This window comes from Brassica oleracea, chromosome C4 (genome assembly GCF_000695525.1).
Source record: "Brassica oleracea var. oleracea cultivar TO1000 chromosome C4, BOL, whole genome shotgun sequence".
In the NCBI taxonomy this organism is placed as follows: Eukaryota; Viridiplantae; Streptophyta; class Magnoliopsida; order Brassicales; family Brassicaceae; genus Brassica; species Brassica oleracea.
Genome location: NC_027751.1, coordinates 8,695,185 through 8,715,577, shown reverse-complemented (window position 1 = coordinate 8,715,577; position 20,393 = coordinate 8,695,185). Strand labels below are relative to the sequence as shown.

Genomic DNA, 20,393 nt, shown 5'->3' with positions numbered 1-20,393 from the left:
TCCACTCCTTTACCAACTCAAGCACTATGATCATCTACTCATCAAACACTATGATCACCCACTCATTTACCAAATTAAGCACTATCTTTGTTATTTTATGTATTGTTGTTCACTATAAATACCATCACTCATCTCACTCTTTTGTACACCATAAACAAGAACAAGAGTTTATAATCAAAGAACCATTACATCTTCTTCTTCTTCCTTATAATAAACTCTCTCCCTTATACTAGTGTTATTTGCTTCCTACGGGTATTAAATTCTACTCTTATTTAAATTTCACGATACTATAAATTATAAGTTATTTCATAACAGAACCTTATTAAATCAAAATTTATAAATAAATACTATATAGAAAAGGAGCAAGACAACAAAACATGACTTGAGAATTATAGAAATGAAATGATTAGGCTTAGTGCATACATAGTAAAGTGACAAATTAAGAAAAAACATTCTACCTAACGGATGTGGTAGAACAAAAGATTCAAATTAAGAATGAACATTAAAGTCTTACTTGAACTTGTTTTATTCAAACACAGTTCCATCGATCTAAATAAAATAATTGTTCTCAAAAACTAGTCAATTTTATTCTAAAAACCATTTAATCTTTAGTTTTTGGTTTTAAAGTACCGTATTTTTGTTTTTGATTTTAGATTTGCTTAACTAATTTAAAAGTTTAGACCTTGGACCTCGAATGGTAAAAACAATTCAACTTGTGCAGATCAAACAGTTTATTTCAATTTTAAATAGTAAAAACGTAATATATATATATATTTAAATGATAAATCACCATTAAAAAACAAAATACACGCATAATATATAATATATAAATAACAATAAATATTGCACTAAACCATTTTATTTTGATTTTAGAATCAAAACATGAAAAACAATAACAATTAATGAAATACATCTCTCTTCTATTAGTATTAAATATTTTAAATACAATATTATATATATATATATATTTACATAATACATATTATAATTAAAACACACATTATGTAAATATAATAGTTTAAGTAAATGTAAAAATTATATCATGAAAATAAAAAAGGGAACTAAAAAGACAATAATAATTTTATATTGTTAAAGTTGTAAGTAAAATATAATAAAAATATTATAGTTGTAAAATCAGATAAATATATTTTAAAATTAATTATTTATTAACCAAGAAAAAAAAAGGAAGAACTACATGAAAAAATGGAAAAATATTGAATTACATGTAAATCTTTCACCAAATACATTTTAAAAACAGGAAAAAAACTTAATAGTGAGTTTAATAAGGGAGAAATGTGCATATGATCTGCACTTCTCCCACTATACGATTCTAATCCTTAGGGCATCTCCAACACCACTCTATTTTTTACTCTAAAATAGAGTTTAAAGTAAAAATGCTTCAATGATACTCTATTTCTCATTCTATAATAGAGTAAAAAATAGGTTTACTCCAAATATAGAGTAATTTGTTTTTTTGTTCTATCACTCTATTTTCTCTTTTAAAATAGAGTATCATTGGAACAAACTCAAGCTATATTATAGAGTATCAGACTAAAAACAGAGCAAACCATTGGAGATAGTTTTAGAAACCATAAACTATTGCATATACCAAAAACTAAACCTGCAAAACTCATGTTTCCTTTTCTTTTTGTGCCTGCAACGGATTAATAATGCATAGTAACCATTCAAACTCTAAATTTAATCCTCAATCAAAGTCAAAACCATAGCAAACAAAGTTAAGAACATTGGTTAAGTTTTCCAAAACATCAATTCATTGCCAAAGAAGATTGTTTTGGTACAGACAATACATTCAATCACACTATTAATTTCCTTTCTCAGTTTTATTTCTAAACACTAAAACAAAACCACCACCCTATCTGCTCCAAGCAATAATAAACCTATACACAGTCTACATAGTGTCCAAAACAATAAAAACAATATTCCACTGATACAAACATCCACCCAAAATATAAAACTAAACTTGTTGTTGTGCATGAACTTTACTCAAGATCTACTGACATTAGGACCCATGGCTGCTTTCTCAGACCTGATGCTAGAACTTGCTTCTGAAGTGTTCTCATCAGAGGTTGCCTCCTCTTCCTTACGCTCTCCATTCTTCTTCTTGGCATTGAGAAACCGGCCTCCACATCCTCTAGGTCGGTTTATCGCATGCAAATGCCGAGACTCATGCATATATGGCTGAAAACACAAGTAGATAGGAACAAATATCAGAGAAGGAACCAACCAAACAAATCACAGGTTTTACTTCACCTTCTTTGACTTGATGGCTCTGTTCCGAGCCTCAAGTTTTGCCCTGGATTGCCTACGCCTGAGTATACCGTGGTATTGCTTTGCGTTAACAAACACAGGCTCCTCGACTGCATCACACTGTAATGGAACCACTTGTTGATGCATTCCCATTAACTGCATTTGGACCTGAAAAAATAAAAACTTACAAAAGTGTAAAACAAAAGCTTCAGAAGGCAAGACATCGATGCTGAGGGGTACTAATACATACCCCAGGATATGGATGTGGAAGATAGGCTTGATGTGCAAAGACGCTTCTGTAGTAAGGATCTGGATACGGGTAGAGCCCATGCGCCTTCAAAACAAATACCTTAGCATCTCAAAAATCTCAACTAGAAAAGGTTGAAAAGCTTAGCAATGCTTGAGATTCAGTACTATTCAATTGCATCTGAGGGCTGTAGTGTAAAGCAATCAATGTTTACAACAGGACGAAAGAAATCAAAACATTCCTGTCTGTATTATTACCTCAATTTTTATTTTTTTGACATTGCAAGTATCAAAGCTAAAGCTTGTAGCATATAGATGAGTGATGTTGTTAACTGTTATATGACAAAAGGCAGGAGAATCACTTGAAACTAAACCAAACAGCACATAACAGAAAAGCAAGATCACACAAAAGACTAAACCAAAGATCACATAGCAGAAGCAATATCACTTAGTCCGGCACAAATACTAGAGATTTAGTTTAGGGATGAGGGAAGTCACCATCGGTTCTGAGTAGACGGAGCTTGTATCTATAGATTCAGAACATGGTCCTGAAGGAACCGGTGGTGGAGTTTGGGAATCTGGACGTTCTTGCTTCTTATGACTTTCATTGTTATCTGGCAAATCAACATACCCCACCAAGAATCAGCTCACGAAAAGAAACAAAACAAAACCAGAGCATAAGAGAACTAGGAAGAAAGAAACAAAACCAGAGAGCTCATGCACTGAAGAAGTCATGTCTCATGAGACTGTCCTTATCTCTCAAAGCTCCAAGGAACAAACTGTAACAACAACAAAGCACAACAAAGTCTGTACACGAATGAATCTCTTGGAAGCTAAAAGCTTGAGAATTTAATCGCAACCCATCAAGCTAAAACCAAAAAGGGTACCAATCTTAACCTCTAGTTTCACAGCAAAAGCTTATCGAAGAAGCAGTACAAGAACACCAAAGCTAGAATTTTTAAAAAATCGTGGTGGGAAAACAACAAAAGAATTACCTGGATTTTATAATAAAATTGTTTAAGCTGATGCAATCTCTGGATCTTACCCTCACAAAATCGATAAAGGTCTCTCCTTTTTCTTTTGGTTCTTAAAGAAAGAGACGAAATGACAAACAGATGGTCTGCCGTTTCAAAGATTAACCTTTACACTTCACAGCGTTCTTCTACACCATTGATAGACACCATGCCGTTTTGACACTCTCACTGGATAGGTCAACTCTGGAAACTACGAAACATATGGAGTGAGAGAGACGATACGTAACGCTGTGTAATAAAATAAACCCAAGGCAATTGCCATTAGGACAAGTGGCGAACGGAAGAGACAGCCACTAGTAGGTAAGGGCGGGCAGATCTTGAATAGTTGCCCGAATATCTTCTCATTTTGTTCATCTCCACTAGTTTCACTCGGCCCCATCTCTGCCCGTTGCCCTAGTCTCTAGCATACACCTTTCGCTTTGTGCGAGTCATCAATCATGGAAGCTTCCGGTACGGTTCGGTTTAGGATTTGTTCTAATTTGAGGTACATTAAACCAGGTGTGGTATTCAGTATATCACTTCAACTAGTATTTACATTAGTAGCATCATATAATAATTAGATATTTGGTCCTTTTTCTTGATAAATTTGCAATTGTAATCATTTTCTTGAATTTAGTTAAAAGGCTCGAACGATATTGTTATTCTTTCTTTGTCTTTTCAGAATCAAATGTACGTTCTTGATATCTTGTTGCAGAATATTTGGTTATGGTACTTGTCATAAACTGAAAAATGTGTAATGCGATGTTTGATATCACTGAGTCTTTTTCATCTTAGAATACTATTGGATTACACATTTCCTGATTCAAAAACATCTTCTAACCAAAGGCAAATATATTGAACTGTTATCTTAGAATACAATTGTTTCCATATATTATAAATTCTAAGTCTATTGGAATAACTGTTAAATATCGCTACAAAATTGCATATAGAGACCCTCTCCAACAAACTTAAAAGGATTGAGGACTAATGGAAGGTCTGATTAAGGAAGGCATTTTCAAAAGCCTATCTCTTTCCATCTCGTTCATGAAAGAATGCTTAGGCGTTATGGACATCTTGTCTATGACATGATCAACATCATCTTCCTCCTCTTCACCGCTCTCCTCATCTCCGTTCACAATGATCTCAGCATCTTCCTCATCATCATCATCTTTGTCATAGGTCGGTCTCACCATCGACCAGTAGATGAAATTCCGGGAGATAAAGCTTCAATATCAGCCAAGAGCATGAAACCACCATTTAAGATTGCATGAACGAGCAAAAAAAAAAAATCATAGAAAGTGTTACAAACCTGTTAGAGCTTTTCAGCAAGCAAGGGTCAAAGGGGAAGAATGCATCAAGCCTCTTAGACCCACCAGAGAGCTCAGACTCAAGTAGCTTATCGAAAATGAAGGAGTCTGAGACGACGAAGAGACCACCAGCTTTAGCTTGTTTAAGGAACTCTGCAACTACCCATGGAAGGCATTCCTATTCTCAAAAACAAAATCGATTGCAAAGCTTATTATCATCATTTGATACTTAACAGTTGAGTTTAGTTAAAAAAAAACACAGATGGGATCAGAGTATATATATAACTCACCTTTAACGGGTTTAGTTTGTGCATTAAAATTGACTCCAATGGTATAAGCTCAGACCTAAAGAAAGGAACAGCTAGGATGGATCTCATCCGGAAGCAGAGCACATACATGATCGCCTGTGTTCACAAAACATGGTCTAAGCAGATGATGAATGTGTAATTTTGTGTCTGGTAGGGCTTGGGATAGAAAGCAGTATATACCTGGCATCCGGAGTAGAAAATCTGATTGGCATCAGAGTTAATATCATCATTGCAAGTTCTACAGTAATCCGCACACTCATCTACCAACCTAAAATTTTTAGACAATAGACACAATTGAATCAATGTTGTAACAGACTTAAGTTTTCAATCAGATCATACATTTATGTTTTGAGGTATTAGGAATCGTTTTAAACCTTTTTAATATGCTAGCCACATAGGAAACAAGCAAAAACTTCCCACGGGCCAAGTAGCTAGCTAGATAAGCCATCGCACTCATCCTGTTATTAAAAAAAAGGAAGAAACAAAACCACAAACCAAGTTTTCAGAATGAGATAATTTTTGACCATAGAAGAGAAGGTGAAACTTGCCTTGTAGTTGGCTTGTTGCTGAAGAGGAAAATGTCCATCAGCTTACTCGCAAATTTCACACCACAATTCTCAGGATCCAGTGAACATGCATAGAACATCAGAAACTGCAGATGATTTTGCGAAAAGTGAGTCTAAAACATGAGACATTTCATGTGGGGACCGTGATTTATAGCTGTGTGGCCTACCTGCGAAACTTTTATTTTGTCTATATCAAGAATGAATTTCTCAAATGCCTCGAAGAGCTTTTCAAACACCTAGCCAAAAGCATTTAAAACAGATCATGAGAACATGAATGAGAAAAAGCAAATGTCAATGAGTTATTATTTGGTGCCATACCTGATCCAAACGACCAGCAAGTTTACAGGATTCAAGATGATCAAAAGATAAGACCATCAATTTATCCAAAGACTCAAAAACTACATTTCCATCCGATGTTAGAGATCCCACTGGAAGCTGCAATAGATACTATATATCAGATTCAGAGGCTAGCTTTATAGTCAAAACAAACACTGAGCCTACCTCGTCTCCTTCTTTCATATTATCTTCAACTTCATCTTCAAGTTCCATATCAAACATGCCTCTACTTGAGTCATCTTGTGGAATATAATCCCAATCAATCTCCAACTAAATGAATACACCAGCATATCATTAAATTACTAAGTTACTTAATGGCGTAAACATATTATGTAACTTACATCCATATCTCGCAGCCTCTCCATCACCATCATAAAAATCTTGCTGCCATCATCTTGTCCCATTAGACTGTTCTCGAGCTTTAATAAGTTCTCCACAAATATCTCTACCACCAGCAAGACGGTAACATTGTTTGTTTTTCCGCTGAGTTATTTTTCAGCAAAAGCTAGCCACTACATAATCAAATAAAAATAAAAATAAACACACTTGGGTAGCATGTCTAATATTCTCGAGGGAGCACGAGGAAACAAAATACAGATTTTCAGAAGGGCTTCATGAACACGAGAAAGAACTTCCATCTTCTGTTTCATTACACGGTGCTGCGAAAGTCTTTTAACTACCCAATCCGGTGGCAAAAAGTGGCGTACGAGCATATTCAGACAAGGGTCCAGATACTTTCCTGTAGTGACAGCCTGTTATGACAAAACAAAAGCTTGGCTACCTCCTCATCCAGATTATTAAATGATACTCAAGCATGAGGCTAAGTGTTGAGTTGTGTACCAGTGATATGAGTAGGGCCACCAAAGCATCGATGACATGAGGTTTGAGATCCCACAATGACATTCTAAAAACCTGTAACGTAATATAATTATCTTAAACATAGTTTAATTAGAAAGCAAATGGAAGCTAGAAACTTACCAAACAAAGAAGCTTTTCATGGTGAATGATATCTAAGTAAGCCACAGAGGCTGACAATGCTTTCAATGCTGTCTGCCAAACCAAACCAAAAAAGAAAACACTTTAGCAAAAAGGGAAGACGCAGAAGAGATTCTCGTTGAAAGAAAAAGGAACAACACCACAAGCTGCGCCTCATGATCAGAGTTTTTGGTAGCTTGCATAGTTTTAACGAGCTCATCGTAACGGTATGATTCCCCCTAAAAGCATAAAACAAAAAATAGCATCAACATATGTAAAAACACATAACCACAAGAAAGAAGCATACACACTCACGTTTTGGACAGAAGCAAGGGTGTTTCTCACGGTAATCACCATATCCGTGTCAGACAAATCACCTTTACCCATATAGTTAGACTCATATAGGCTTGAGGGATCAGTTAGAACCTCCGCTGCTCCCATCCTCTGTGCTGCTACTTGGCCAAGATTATCTTTTTACAGTACCTACTCAATATCAAGACACTCTTATCAAAAGGACAAACCTTTCTCTTTTAACTTTCTACACGATGATGCAGTAAACAGAGAACTAAAAAAGATCAAAACTTTATCAATTTCCCACATCAACTAAGGAACGATAAACACTCGGACACAATCTGGAATAATCGAATTCGAATTTAGACCGTGAAAAAATTCAAATAACCCTAGATAAGGATCCGTCAGACTACATAAAGGTTTCACCTTTGCTAAACCTAAAATCTCCATTTGACCATAGCTTTTCCGACATCAAACCACCGTAGATACACGAAACTAAAAAGTTAAGGGAACTTCACCTGCGACTGGGAAGAGACAGGGGGGGAGGCTGGGAAAGAGAAGATTTGCGTTGGTCGGCTCAAACCTTTATAACTTCTCAATCTTATTCTATTTGTTAATATAGTCCTTTTAGTTTATAATTTAGTACATTTTGGGATTCATTTCCTATAAGTTTATTTAAGACCCCTTTTTTATTTGCTTCGAAATAGTCTCTCAAACTTTGGGTATTGATTATTGAATTGATATTTGGATTTAGCCACACCGAATGGTTGAGGAGAAAAAACTATTTTTGAATTGTTTAAATAACGCATACTTTGCGTGGTGTTCGATTATAAAACACAGTTATACCATGTTTGCATAATCTATAATTCATCTAGCATCTTGAAAACTAAATTCATTAGCTCTAATGTAATGTGGTTTTTACTAGTTGATAATTAACTAAATTCATTCCAATAAAGCATCACTTAGTCCATTCAAAATATATGGATCAAAGACAAGGGAAAATGTAGACATAACTCGACCATTGATGTTTCTCGGCAGTCTTCTTGAAACCACAGTTGAATGCTTCCATGGTGATGAGAAGTGTTGGGTAAAATAGAGCTTAAAACCAAACCTTAACCATATATATAAACCGAAACAAGAAAGATCAGGACCAAAACGGCAAAACCTCATCTTCTGTTTTACAGATTCACCCACAAATTAGTTTTCATTACAATTTACACCCAAAACAACAGACAATCAATCAAAGACAGCACAAAATACGAAAACAAACTTAATCAACGATCTAAAAAATCTCAAGCCTCGAGCTCTTCATCTTCCTCTTCCTCTTCACACTCCTCCTCATCAACTGTAGCGTCCTGGTACTGCTGATACTCAGCCACAAGGTCATTCATGTTGCTCTCCGCTTCGGTAAACTCCATCTCATCCATCCCTTCTCCTGTATACCAATGCAAGAAAGCCTTCCTCCTGAACATCGCCGTGAACTGCTCGCTCACCCTCCTAAACATCTCCTGGATCGAAGTCGAGTTACCAACAAAGGTCGACGCCATCGAGAGACCCTTAGGAGGAATGTCGCAGACGCTGGACTTGACGTTGTTGGGGATCCATTCAACGAAGTAAGAAGAGTTTTTGTTCTGGACGTTGATCATCTGCTCGTCCACTTCCTTAGTGCTCATTTTGCCGCGGAACATTGCTGACGCGGTTAAGTAACGTCCGTGTCTTGGGTCAGCGGCGCACATCATGTTCTTGGCGTCCCACATTTGTTGGGTGAGCTCGGGTACTGATAAGGCGCGGTATTGCTGCGAGCCGCGGGATGTGAGAGGTGCGAAACCGACCATGAAGAAATGGAGACGAGGGAAGGGGATTAGGTTGACCGCGAGCTTGCGGAGGTCGGAGTTGAGTTGACCAGGGAAACGGAGACAGCATGTTACACCGCTCATGGTTGCAGAGATCAGGTGGTTTAGATCTCCAACTGTGAATGACCAAAGCAGAACACAAGTGTAGTGTCACATGTAAGAAATTAAAGCTTGATGGTTAAAAAAAACAAAGTATAATGTTTGTTTAATGATAAGACATGAGAACATTTGAGACTACTTTTTATCTTACAGGAGAGCAACCCAACTAATACCACTAATGAATGTGTAACGTCATATTATATAGTCAGTAACGTCATATTTCATCTTTAACACAATTAACATTTTAATATATTAGACGCAAGTAGAGGTCATTTGATGGAAGATATGACTTACAAGTTGGAGTGGCAAGTTTCAGGGTGCGGAAACAGATGTCGTACAGAGCTTCATTGTCCAAAACCATGCATTCATCGGCGTTCTCGACAAGCTGGTGAACAGAGAGAGTAGCGTTGTATGGCTCCACGACTGTGTCAGAGACTTTAGGAGATGGAAAAACCGAAAACGTGAGCATCATACGATCTGGATACTCTTCTCTTATCTTTGAGATGAGAAGCGTTCCCATGCCAGAGCCTGTTCCTCCACCCAACGAGTGGCAAACTTGAAACCCTGTTCAAGAAAATCACAACTACCTTTAGAAATCATGGAACTATGAAAAATGAAAGTACAATATTTTCAAATTTACAAAATTAATAGGGAGAAAAGGAACAAATGTTTTCAAATTCATAATCTATATACACCCTGGTATTGGACAAAATATAATGTTGAAACATTAGCTAAGTACTATGATCACCAAAATATAATATTAATAATTAAATTTTAAGTGTTATAATGGTCTAACTCTCAAGATCGGCTATGCAATGCTCTCTTTTGAAAGATTATAATTTTTAATCCTTAAAAGAGCCATAGCCGATCCTGAGATTTAGAAACACTTAAATTTAATAAAAAGTAGTATATTTTTGTGATCGTAATGGTATAATAATAAGAGTATGTTTTCATCATGATCGAACTACTCTAGACAAGCTTGATCGAATAGGAAAGGGACAATCAGTTTATGTCTTACCCTGTAAGCAGTCACAATTCTCAGCTTCCTTTCTAACAACATCGAGAACTGAATCAATAAGTTCAGCTCCCTCCGTGTAATGACCCTTAGCCCAGTTATTACCTGCGCCGGATTGTCCGAAGACGAAGTTATCCGGTCGGAAAATCTGTCCGAAAGGACCAGATCTAATTGAGTCCATGGTTCCCGGCTCAAGATCCATCAGGACAGCGCGTGGTACGTACCTCCCACCGCTTGCCTCGTTGTAATAGACGTTGATCCGCTCCAGCTGAAGATCGGAGTCGCCGTCGTACTTTCCCGACGGATCGATGCCGTGCTCGTTGCAGATCACCTCCCAGAACTTGGCTCCGATTTGGTTCCCGCATTGTCCGCCTTGTATGTGAAGGATCTCTCTCATTTTTTCCCGGGAAAATTTGAAAAATGGAATATGCTTTGTGTCCGGAGAAAGAAATGTTTTTCTGAATTGTTTCCCGAGACAGATGAGAAAATAATTTATGCAGAAAATTTGGAAGGGTACCGATTAAGTTCTGGATGGTTCCTGCTTATATAAGAAGAGGATGACAAAGAAACAGGGGCATTTTTGGAAAATCCAATATTTGTTCATTATTGATTTTGTTTTTGTTTTTAAAACAAAAATATGGTTGTTGTTCTGTCTTGGAATGAGCTGTAATAGTGACTGTTCATTATAGAAAGGATAAGATGGTTAGATTGCAATCAGTTGTTGTGATCTTGTCACACTAGCTTGAACAAACTTTAATTATTAGGTCATTTTCAATGGAGCATGTTAGTGTCTTAAACCATTTTTAAAATCAAATAACCAATTTTAGTTGTAAATGAGATGGTTTATAATTTGTTGGTGAGCACTTTGCCCTCTACTTCTATAGTTGGTAAATACATTCTTCACGCCCATAAACGTATTAGCAAAATCAGTTTTTATTGTCAACCTGTTTATTTATAGTTTTAGTATATATAAATGACAATAATTAGGTATGACATCATTATTGTTGGATATTTAAGATTTATCATGTTCTTATTGAAGAATACAACATATAAAGCGCTTTCAAATGAAGAATTAATCTCTCAAGCAAGAATAGTCAGGCCATTGAAATAATGAAATGAAATATGGGTTAATTTTTTAATTCTATTGTATTTGATAAATATTTTATCGTAAGCATTAGAGAATGTCATTTGTTTCTCTAGCAAATAAAATAAAAAATAAAAAAATTAGAGACAGCGGCATGGAGGTTGTTCACATGACAGTTGATACTGACAACATATTAGTGGTGAATCATAAGCCGCATCAAATTAAATCCTACAAAGGCTTAATCAATTTTAATCATATCAACTAGTGTGGATTTTACTCAACAAACCGTCAAAAGTATGATTAACATCCGGCGGCCAATCTTTGATTTTAATATTTAATTATGAAGATATCTTTATGGTCTGCTCTTATGAAGTGATGATTTATCATCAATTTTCTCGTGGGTTCTATTAGAGAATGATTAAACCTAATTGTTTTGTATTAAATATACTAATGCACAAACCGGTCACTACTCCCCCACTGATTTAAATGCGGCGGTTGTGGTTTCGGGTGCGGGAGTTTGCGAATGCGGGTGGTTACGGTTTCAAGATATCTGGTACAACGTTTGAAAATTGTTGCATTTACGGGATATTTGTGACTGGTTGATTATAAGATATTGCGGCGGTTTAATAATAAATTACTCATATTAACATATTATAACATTAAAAAAATATAAAAAGATACTATTGTAATAAAATATAATAATTATCAATATAATATAATTAATAAAAATATTATGTTTATTTATAAAAAAATTAATTATATAAAATATGTATATATTTTTATTTATAATATTTCCATTTTAAAATTAAAATTTTAAAATTGTAAAATATTTTGAAAATAAATTTATATTTATTTTTCCGTCCGCAACCGCAAACGCTAGTCAGAACCAGTTTTTGATTTTAAGAGGTTCAGAACGGTTTGGAGCGATTTATAACGGTTTGTATGATTGTTTCAAAATGCTACCAACCGCTACCAAACGTAAAAGCTGTGTTTGTAGGTCGTAGCGGAAAAACCAGTCAGGCCTTATCCTATACTCTTTTGTGGCCATTGAAAGTGGACCGTAATGTACCTTACGGGCGGTCCGCAGTGGATCTCCACAGGTTCAGCATTTTGATCATTACGATATATCATGTTCATTACGATATATCATGTGTGAACTATATTCTTTGTTAGAGAAAGGACTACGTAGGCTAAACGGTTTTTGGCATAAAAATACTAATACTCTGAAAAGCTTCATATATATGTAGGGTGCTAGAAACCAAAAAATTAATGAAGACGGCACAGTTTAGAATTCAGATATCAATTTTTTCTCCCATAACAATACACATTCAGAAAGAAAAAAACAATACACATTCATCTTTAAATTCTGCCGGCCTTAAGATTGTTGGTGCCTTAAACAATTTAGGAAGGATTTTAGTAAAAAAATATTAAACAAAGTATGTGCAATTCCATTGCCAAGACATTCCATTAAACACAATTTTACGTAACCCATCCATTTACGTAATCCAATTGACACATGCATTAGGGCATCATTATCCATTATCCATTGTCCTTAGAATGGTGTCCTAATGATTTTTTATTGTTATTTTTAGCTTAGGACATTTGTAAGAACTTTTTGTTGAAATGATGATTATTGGTGGGACTTAATCTTGGTCCTTAGGAATTTTTTTTTTAAATAACTCGTAACATATATATAAGCTAAAACTTATTTCCATTTTACATTTAATATAACACACAAATTATCGAAAAATATTAAATTTAATAGAAAATTACAAAGTTCTTATTACATTACATTGTAAATAAAAACATACAGAGAGAATTAAAAGCAAACACACATTTTATTCAATTAATAGAAACTTTAAAATTACATTGGGAGATGTCCAAATTGATCCCATATATTTTCAACCAAATCTGCTTTTAATTGGTGATGATCTGGTGTATCCCGAACATCTGCTCGACGTCCCATTGTAGCACCGAGATTTGTAGGCCGTCTGACTACAAAAGTGGTATCCTGATCTTCTCCTTGTTCAAATACTGATGTGTTACCGTAGGAATCTCGTTCATCTTCGACAATCATATTATGGAGTATGATACATGCTCTCATAATATTTCCTATTTTGTTTTTATCCCATAAACTAGACGGATTTCTAACAACCGCGAATCTAGCTTGCAGGACTCCAAAGGCACGCTCAACATCTTTACGCACAAATTCTTGGTGTTTAGCAAATAAACAATGTTTTGGACCTTGTGGGAGTCGGATAGATTGAATAAAAATAGCTCATTTCGGATAAATACCATCGGCGAGATAGTAAGCCAAATCGTACTCCCTTCCGTTGACATGGAAATTGACTTCCGGAGCGTTTCCGTTAATAATTTCATCAAAAACAGGTGATCTATCAAGTATATTAAGATCGTTCATAGTACCTGGAGCTCCAAAAAATGCGTGCCATATCCAGAAGTCTTGTGAAGCTACCGCCTCCAACACAATTGTGGGTTTTCCGATTCCTCGTGAATACATTCCTTTCCAAGCGGCTGGGCAATTCTTCCACTCCCAATGCATACAGTCGATGCTTCCAATCATTCCTGGGAATCCACGTTGTTGTCCAATATATAGTAGCCTTTGCAGATCCTCCGGTGTTGGACGTCTTAGGTAGTAATCGCCAAACAACTGAATTATTCCGGCGGTAAAATTGTGCAGACAATTTCTAGCTGTTGTAGGTTGGGAATCTGATACACCGGTTTTCCGCTTTGAACTTACAGTCGTGAGTGGTGTTGAGGTTAAGCCATTTCTGCTCATACCTCAACACACACCACGCATGTTCAAGTGTAAATTTGGACTGGTGATCGAGGTAGAAGATCTCATGGGCCTTCTTGAGAACATCATTCTCATGCTGACCACTACTTATCTGTCGCTCCGCAGCCGCATATGTCAATAGGAGATGGTTTCTATATTAATCTTGTGCCACCTCTGCTTGTAATGAACATGTTCGCTACTTTCAACAACATTTCCGCCATCTCCACCATTCAGAGCTGCGAAGAAATAATCTCCCACTTATTTCCAGAACGTTGAAAACTTTTGGTTATTAAGATTAATTACCTTGAACACTGGACGAAATGGTTGTTTTCTAGTTGTGTATCACTGGCTCTCTTTAGACGAGCCTCACCTCACCTAGTTACCTTAGAAGCAAAGGAACACACATCAGAAAAAGAACACACATATCACCCCAAAGAACACATTTCACTAAATATACACGATAACAACAGAACATGAAATATAATTTAAATCCATAAATCAACACCAGTAACTACAATTAAAATTTTATGATGGATTAATCAAGTAATCAAAGCAATGAACGAGTACAAAATTTATCTCAGATTAATCAAGTAATCAAAGCAACCGTCGGGTAAATCTTTCTATCAGATTAATCAACTAATCAAAGCAATGAACGAGTAAAAATTTCTATCATCAGAGTTTAAACACAAACCGAAAACAATAAAATTCCCAACCAAGTTTATCGAGAACCAACTACATGCAAATACTGAATACAGAGGAGGAACACCCACCCTTCCACCTTCGAATCGCAGAATATGATGTTGATGAGAGGGGAGAACCGTCGACAGAACCGTGGAGAGATCCGTCGGGAGAAGCGTTGAGAGACCGGTCGAGAGATCCGTCAAAGAAATCCGGTGGAGAAGAGAGGAGAAGCCTCGGGAGGAGATCCGTCGGTGGAGAAGAGAGGAGAAGCCTCGGGAGGAGATCCGTCGGTGGAGAAGAGAGGAGAAGCCTCGGGAGGAGATCCGTCGGTGGAGAAGAGAGGAGAAGCCTCGGGAGGAGATCCGTCGGTGGAGAAGAGAGGAGAAGCCTCGGGAGGAGATCCGTCGGTGGAGAAGAGAGGAGAAGCCTCGGGAGGAGATCCGTCGGTGGAGAAGAGAGGAGAAGCCTCGGGAGGAGATCCGTCGGTGGAGAAGAGAGGAGAAGCCTCGGGAGGAGATCCGTCGGTGGAGAAGAGAGGAGAAGCCTCGGGAGGAGATCCGTCGGTGGAGAAGAGAGGAGAAGCCTCGGGAGGAGATCCGTCGGTGGAGAAGAGAGGAGAAGCCTCGGGAGGAGATCCGTCGGTGGAGAAGAGAGGAGAAGCCTCGGGAGGAGATCCGTCGAGAAGAGAAACCTCGGGAGGAGATCCGTCGGTGGAGAAGACAGGAGAACCGTCGGGAGGAGATCGAAGAGAGGAGATTCGTCGGTCGAGAAGAGAGGAGATCGAAGAGAGGCGATTCGTCGGTCGAGAAGAAGAAAAGACGAGAAAATCAAATCACAACACTTACCCAAATCGATTATCTCCTCCCCGGTTTCATCGCCCAATCACACCAAGCCACATATCACCTAACGACGACAACAAAAACATCTTAAGTTAGATATGTCCTTAGATCATTCTCTCTTTTTGATTTAAATTAAATGTCATTTATGCTAAGGACATCACATTAGGACGCCGTTAATCTTGCCCTTAGACATCATAACAAATGACTCAACTTACAATAGAGAAAAAAAATTACATATTTTGTCTAACTTATGCGTAGATGTGGAAACATACAGCTAAGATATTCTATGGAAGGATCCAAAGAGAGAAACAACAACCTGGCACAGCCGTCGTTGGTTTTGATTTTCCAATTCAATGATTCGTTGGCTTTTAAGTCTTCACCGATATATACGGCAACTCTCCAAACCAACGGTCCATATTCGATATAGTACTTGTCTCTTGAAAATGTATTTAATACCGACATTGTCCCTTAATATACAACAACAAAACACAAACCACAAAAAAACAGAATTGCTGAGATCCGGCATTTGAAGGTTAGGTTCGTTGCTTCTCTTCTCTCGCTCGTTCGTTGCTTCGTGTTTTGTTACCTTCGATCCATGTAATCTGAATAGTGAGGTTGTTTGTTTTGATTTGGTGTTTTAAGTGTTTTGGTGTTTTAAGTGTTTTAAATCGGATACTTTTTGCTCCATCCTTGGAACAACGTACACAAAATCATAAGTCTCTCTTAAACTTGAATATGCATTGTTGAAGCCCTACATGGTTGTCAGAAGGAAGGTGTCTCGGGATGTAGTTATGTAATAATAGGTGGTACACGTGAATTTATTTTCTTGGATGTGAAAACTGTGAATGGTTCAATGAGAAGTAGAACTTAGATTACAATCATGGTTCTAGGCTAAGAATATTTTGGATTTTCTCAAATCAACAACCATGAACTGTTCGTAACCTGACAGCTACTGAGCTGTATGTTTTTGTTTACTTGATGTGTTAATCTGTGACTTGATTGACGATGCATATGTATTTGGTGGTGGTGGGGTCTTTGGAGTGACAAGCACACATAAGCTGTATCGTATCTTGTAGTTTCTTGAATGATTAATAACTAGTTTGTATTTCATTTGGATTTCAGCTAACACTTGCTTTTCTGCCATGATATCATTTGTTTTCTTGGGTTTTCTCGTGGGGCCAAGTAGCATAACTTGTATACGTGATTTAGGTAACATATTCAAGAACAACAAAGTTTAACTATCTTCTTAACAAACAATAGACCCATGTTTTTCTTTTTAAATAACAAGTCATGAATAGGATTCAGGCATCTAATAATCTGGCTCTTAAAAAAATAACAAATTTACATTTGTATATTTGCCTAGTTGAAGAAGCAGACATCAGGTGTTTCATTATGTCACTATGCGCTCCTCTTTGAACGAACTACGCTACTGTCGTAAGAGCGTTGCACCTTGTCTGTCTTTCTCTTGATAGTCTTTATATTCCATCTTTTCAGTTGTAAAATGTCTGCAAAATGGTTGCTGAGGGATTCACTGTGGATCTTAATAAGCCCCTTGTATTTCAGGTAAATACTACTGTTTCCTTAGGATTTAAATAGTCTATGTCAATGTTGCCTCTAATCACCCAAGATTTTGCTCTTATTTATTAGTGATACTTAATGATGTTCAACCCTCTTGTCGTTGCTTTGGATGTTTTACAGGTTGGTCATCTCGGTGAGACGTACGAGGAATGGGTTCACCAACCCATTGTGACAAAGAAAGGCCCTCGGTTTTTCCACAGTGACTTTTGGGAGGTATATATAATTCTCTTTCTCCTTTTACAATTCTACATACTCTTTTAAATAATTGGCAATGTCAATAAGCCTCTGAGCATATATATATTTTTTTTTCCCAAGGATTTTTTGATATTATATAAATGGGCCAAGCCCAGTCAAGAGCCGAAGCCCGATTACATAAAAACGACAAGAAGCCCAATAAACAACAACGGGCACAATGAAAACGCTAAACGGGCCTTCAGCCCAAACTCAGAAACCACGCGCGCCAAGTGGAAAGCGCGTCAAGGAGGCTGGCTCGACACGTGGGGAGATCTGTTCCCTTAGCGCGTTACGCGTCGTCGCCGACTCGACTTAACCGCCTCCACCTTAACGCCACCGGAACAAACACCGACGAAATCCTCGTTCGTTGGAGCTCAAGACCTGACAAGCCTCCAACGAACGCAAACCATTCTTCTCCGCTCTGTCATCACACCGGAGAGTTCCATCGAAACTCGAGATCTCCTCCGACTTTAGAAACGCTTCAAACCCTAGACTCGCGAGCCCTGACCCATCTCTTTTCTTTTCATGAAAACCGTCACCTCGCCGGAGAGCATCATCTTCCACTGAGATCTCATCCGCCGTGATCCAAACCCACCATGACGACAACCACACCGACCATGAAACAAATCTAACCTAGTAACCTTTTCCCAAAGAACATCGGGATCCCAAATGGAAGCGCGGAACTTTGGTAGCCTCCGCTCTCCATAGCTGAAAGCCGACGAAGGCGAATCTGAAGAAGACTCTCTTCCCGGAAGCTCGAACCGGCGGCGGTGGAGCTGCAGAAGCCTCCACCTCCCGGGAGATACCACAACTATACATGCAAGCCACTTTCTCCACCGTGGACCTCCCGGCGAGCGCGTCTTAACTCCAGAACCGAACCACCGTAAGAGATGAGGGCGGTGCCAGAGGTCGGACAAAGCGCTTGTTGACAGGACGGCGAAGAATAAGCGGAGGGGAACCCTTACGACGAACAAAGAAAGACTCCGGCGCCGGCACGGACGCTCACGCGCCGGCCGAGCACCGGACTCCTAAGTAGATCTAACTCCAATGTTACTTAATTAGCTTCCAATTTCAGCAACAGTCTATTTTTAAGTAAAATACTAATAACATATTTGCAATGGAAACAGTTCTTGACACTTACAGTTTGGTGGGCGGTTCCCGTCATTTGGTTGCCAGTTTCAGTCTGGTGCATCTCCATGTCGATAAGCAGGGGCCTTTCACTTCCAGAAATCGTCCCACTGATAGCCTTGGGGATATTTATCTGGACGTTGATAGAATACACTCTTCACCGGTTCCTTTTCCACATAAAGACCAAGAGTTACTGGTTCGTTACACACACACACTCTATTTTCTCTATATGTCACATTTCATGTACATAGTACTCATGCTAATGTTATTGTGGAACCATTTCAGGGGAAACACAGCACACTATCTTCTTCATGGATGCCATCACAAGCACCCAATGGACCACCTTCGACTCGTCTTTCCTCCTGCTGCAACAGCGGTTTTATGCTTTCCTGTAAGCATTTGATCATCATCTACACTGCCCCCACCATCATTCCTGTTTTCACACAAAAAAACTTACATCGTCTTATTATTATATTGTGTCTCAGTTCTGGAACCTTGTGAAGCTTTTCACAACTCTTTCAGTCACACCTGCTTTGTTTGGAGGCGGCATGCTTGGTTACGTGATGTACGATATTACTCACTACTACCTTCATCATGCACACCCAACTAGAGCAGTGACCAAAAATCTCAAGGTAAAACAAAGCCAAGTCATTAAATAAGACTTTACTAATCGGCTATAGAGAGTTTATGTTTTTATGATTTGTTCAGAAATACCATTTGAGCCATCACTTCAGGATTCAGGACAAGGGGTTTGGTATTACATCGTCGCTATGGGACATAGTGTTTGGGACACTTCCAACCACAAAAGCTCCCAAAACAGAGCAATAGGAAGGATCTTGGCAATACAGTTAAATCTAAAATTATTTATCATCCTTCAAGAGTTTTGAGATTTTATCTGAAGGGGTTTCATTTAAACCAATGTGTTTGTAAATCAATTGTGTCACATCCTATTTAATAGTCTTGGTATGTTTCTCACCGAAAGCAACCAACAATGTATACTACCTAACGTGTAAAATGTGTGTTTGATCTTATATCTTTTGTTACTCTTTCTCGTATGGGAGTGCATATCATGACTAACATTTGAAAACAGAAATGCCATTATATAATGGGGAGATTTTATGTTTACCACTTTCGTATTACTACTTTTCATCTTTACCATCATTAAAGGAACATTTTCAAAAATATATTCTTCATTGAGTGGCAAAAGACTTTTATACCTTTGTTATCTATATATATAATAAATCATTATTTAAATAAAAATAAATAAATTTTTTTATGTTTTCGAATTATATTTTTTTCAAATTCGAACTTTTTTATAAATTTTTTTTTTAATTTTTTCTTTTCGATTTTTTTTTTCAAAATTTCTTTTCGAAAATCAAAAATTATGTTTGAAAATAATTTTTTTTTTAAGTATTTATTTATATATTTATTAGAATCCTAAATTTCACATTCCAAAAACTCTACCCCACCCCTCAACTCTAAACCCTAAGTCTATATTATTAACCCTAAATGGTGTCTTTTACCCTTCATTAAAAGTGAGGGTAAAAATGGTTAGTGTAAACATGAAAAGTGATACTATGAATGTGATATTTGTGGCAATTTCCTTTATATAATCTGATGAATACGACGAATATCACTTATAAGATATTATGAAACTAAATATCAAATTTCAACCATTTAAGAATCCTCAAGGGAATTAGTGGGATTTTGATTTATATAGTGCTAATTGATTTTAAAAGTTGTGTGTTTCAAAAATTTGAAACTAGTTAGCGAAAAAA

At 37.2% G+C, this 20,393-nt stretch overlaps 4 protein-coding genes and 1 pseudogene across 9 annotated transcripts; 2 read left to right on the top strand and 3 right to left on the bottom strand.

Annotated features, from left to right (window-relative positions):
- Positions 1–1,805: 1,805 nt before the first annotated feature.
- Positions 1,806–3,800, bottom strand: LOC106336778 (nuclear transcription factor Y subunit A-4). Of its 3 annotated transcripts, none has more exons than XM_013775713.1 (6): positions 3,560–3,800; positions 3,222–3,293; positions 3,013–3,128; positions 2,519–2,602; positions 2,272–2,436; positions 1,806–2,199 (listed from the first exon to the last, which is right to left on the bottom strand). In XM_013775713.1, exons 2-6 carry the CDS (start codon positions 3,247–3,249, stop codon positions 2,005–2,007), a joined length of 588 nt encoding a protein of 195 aa, XP_013631167.1. In that variant the 5' UTR covers positions 3,250–3,293; positions 3,560–3,800; the 3' UTR covers positions 1,806–2,004. The 3 variants fall into 3 exon arrangements, with proteins under 3 accessions (XP_013631167.1, XP_013631164.1, XP_013631165.1); XM_013775710.1 differs by having other exon boundaries at positions 3,510–3,794; XM_013775711.1 differs by lacking the exon at positions 3,560–3,800 and adding an exon at positions 3,412–3,490.
- A 563-nt stretch (positions 3,801–4,363) lies between these two features.
- Positions 4,364–7,859, bottom strand: LOC106342242 (annotated as a pseudogene).
- Positions 7,860–8,409: 550 nt separating this feature from the next.
- LOC106342240 (tubulin beta chain) lies at positions 8,410–10,781 on the bottom strand. The gene is made up of 3 exons (XM_013781109.1): positions 10,281–10,781; positions 9,557–9,826; positions 8,410–9,279 (listed from the first exon to the last, which is right to left on the bottom strand). The coding sequence occupies exons 1-3, from the start codon at positions 10,672–10,674 to the stop codon at positions 8,603–8,605; spliced, it is 1,341 nt and encodes a 446-aa protein (XP_013636563.1). The 5' UTR covers positions 10,675–10,781; the 3' UTR covers positions 8,410–8,602.
- A 4,110-nt stretch (positions 10,782–14,891) lies between these two features.
- On the top strand, positions 14,892–15,743 carry LOC106338030. Its single transcript, XM_013777101.1, has one exon. It carries the CDS (start codon positions 14,892–14,894, stop codon positions 15,741–15,743), a length of 852 nt encoding a protein of 283 aa, XP_013632555.1.
- A 277-nt stretch (positions 15,744–16,020) lies between these two features.
- Positions 16,021–19,664, top strand: LOC106337691 (fatty acid 2-hydroxylase 1-like). Of its 4 annotated transcripts, none has more exons than XM_013776819.1 (7): positions 16,021–16,207; positions 17,170–17,238; positions 17,374–17,466; positions 18,615–18,811; positions 18,901–19,006; positions 19,101–19,247; positions 19,324–19,664. In XM_013776819.1, the coding sequence occupies exons 2-7, from the start codon at positions 17,188–17,190 to the stop codon at positions 19,441–19,443; spliced, it is 714 nt and encodes a 237-aa protein (XP_013632273.1). In that variant the 5' UTR covers positions 16,021–16,207; positions 17,170–17,187; the 3' UTR covers positions 19,444–19,664. The 4 variants fall into 4 exon arrangements, with proteins under 4 accessions (XP_013632273.1, XP_013632272.1, XP_013632274.1 ...); XM_013776818.1 differs by having other exon boundaries at positions 16,021–16,212; XM_013776820.1 differs by lacking the exon at positions 16,021–16,207 and adding an exon at positions 16,239–16,884.
- The last annotated feature ends 729 nt before the right edge of the window (positions 19,665–20,393 follow it).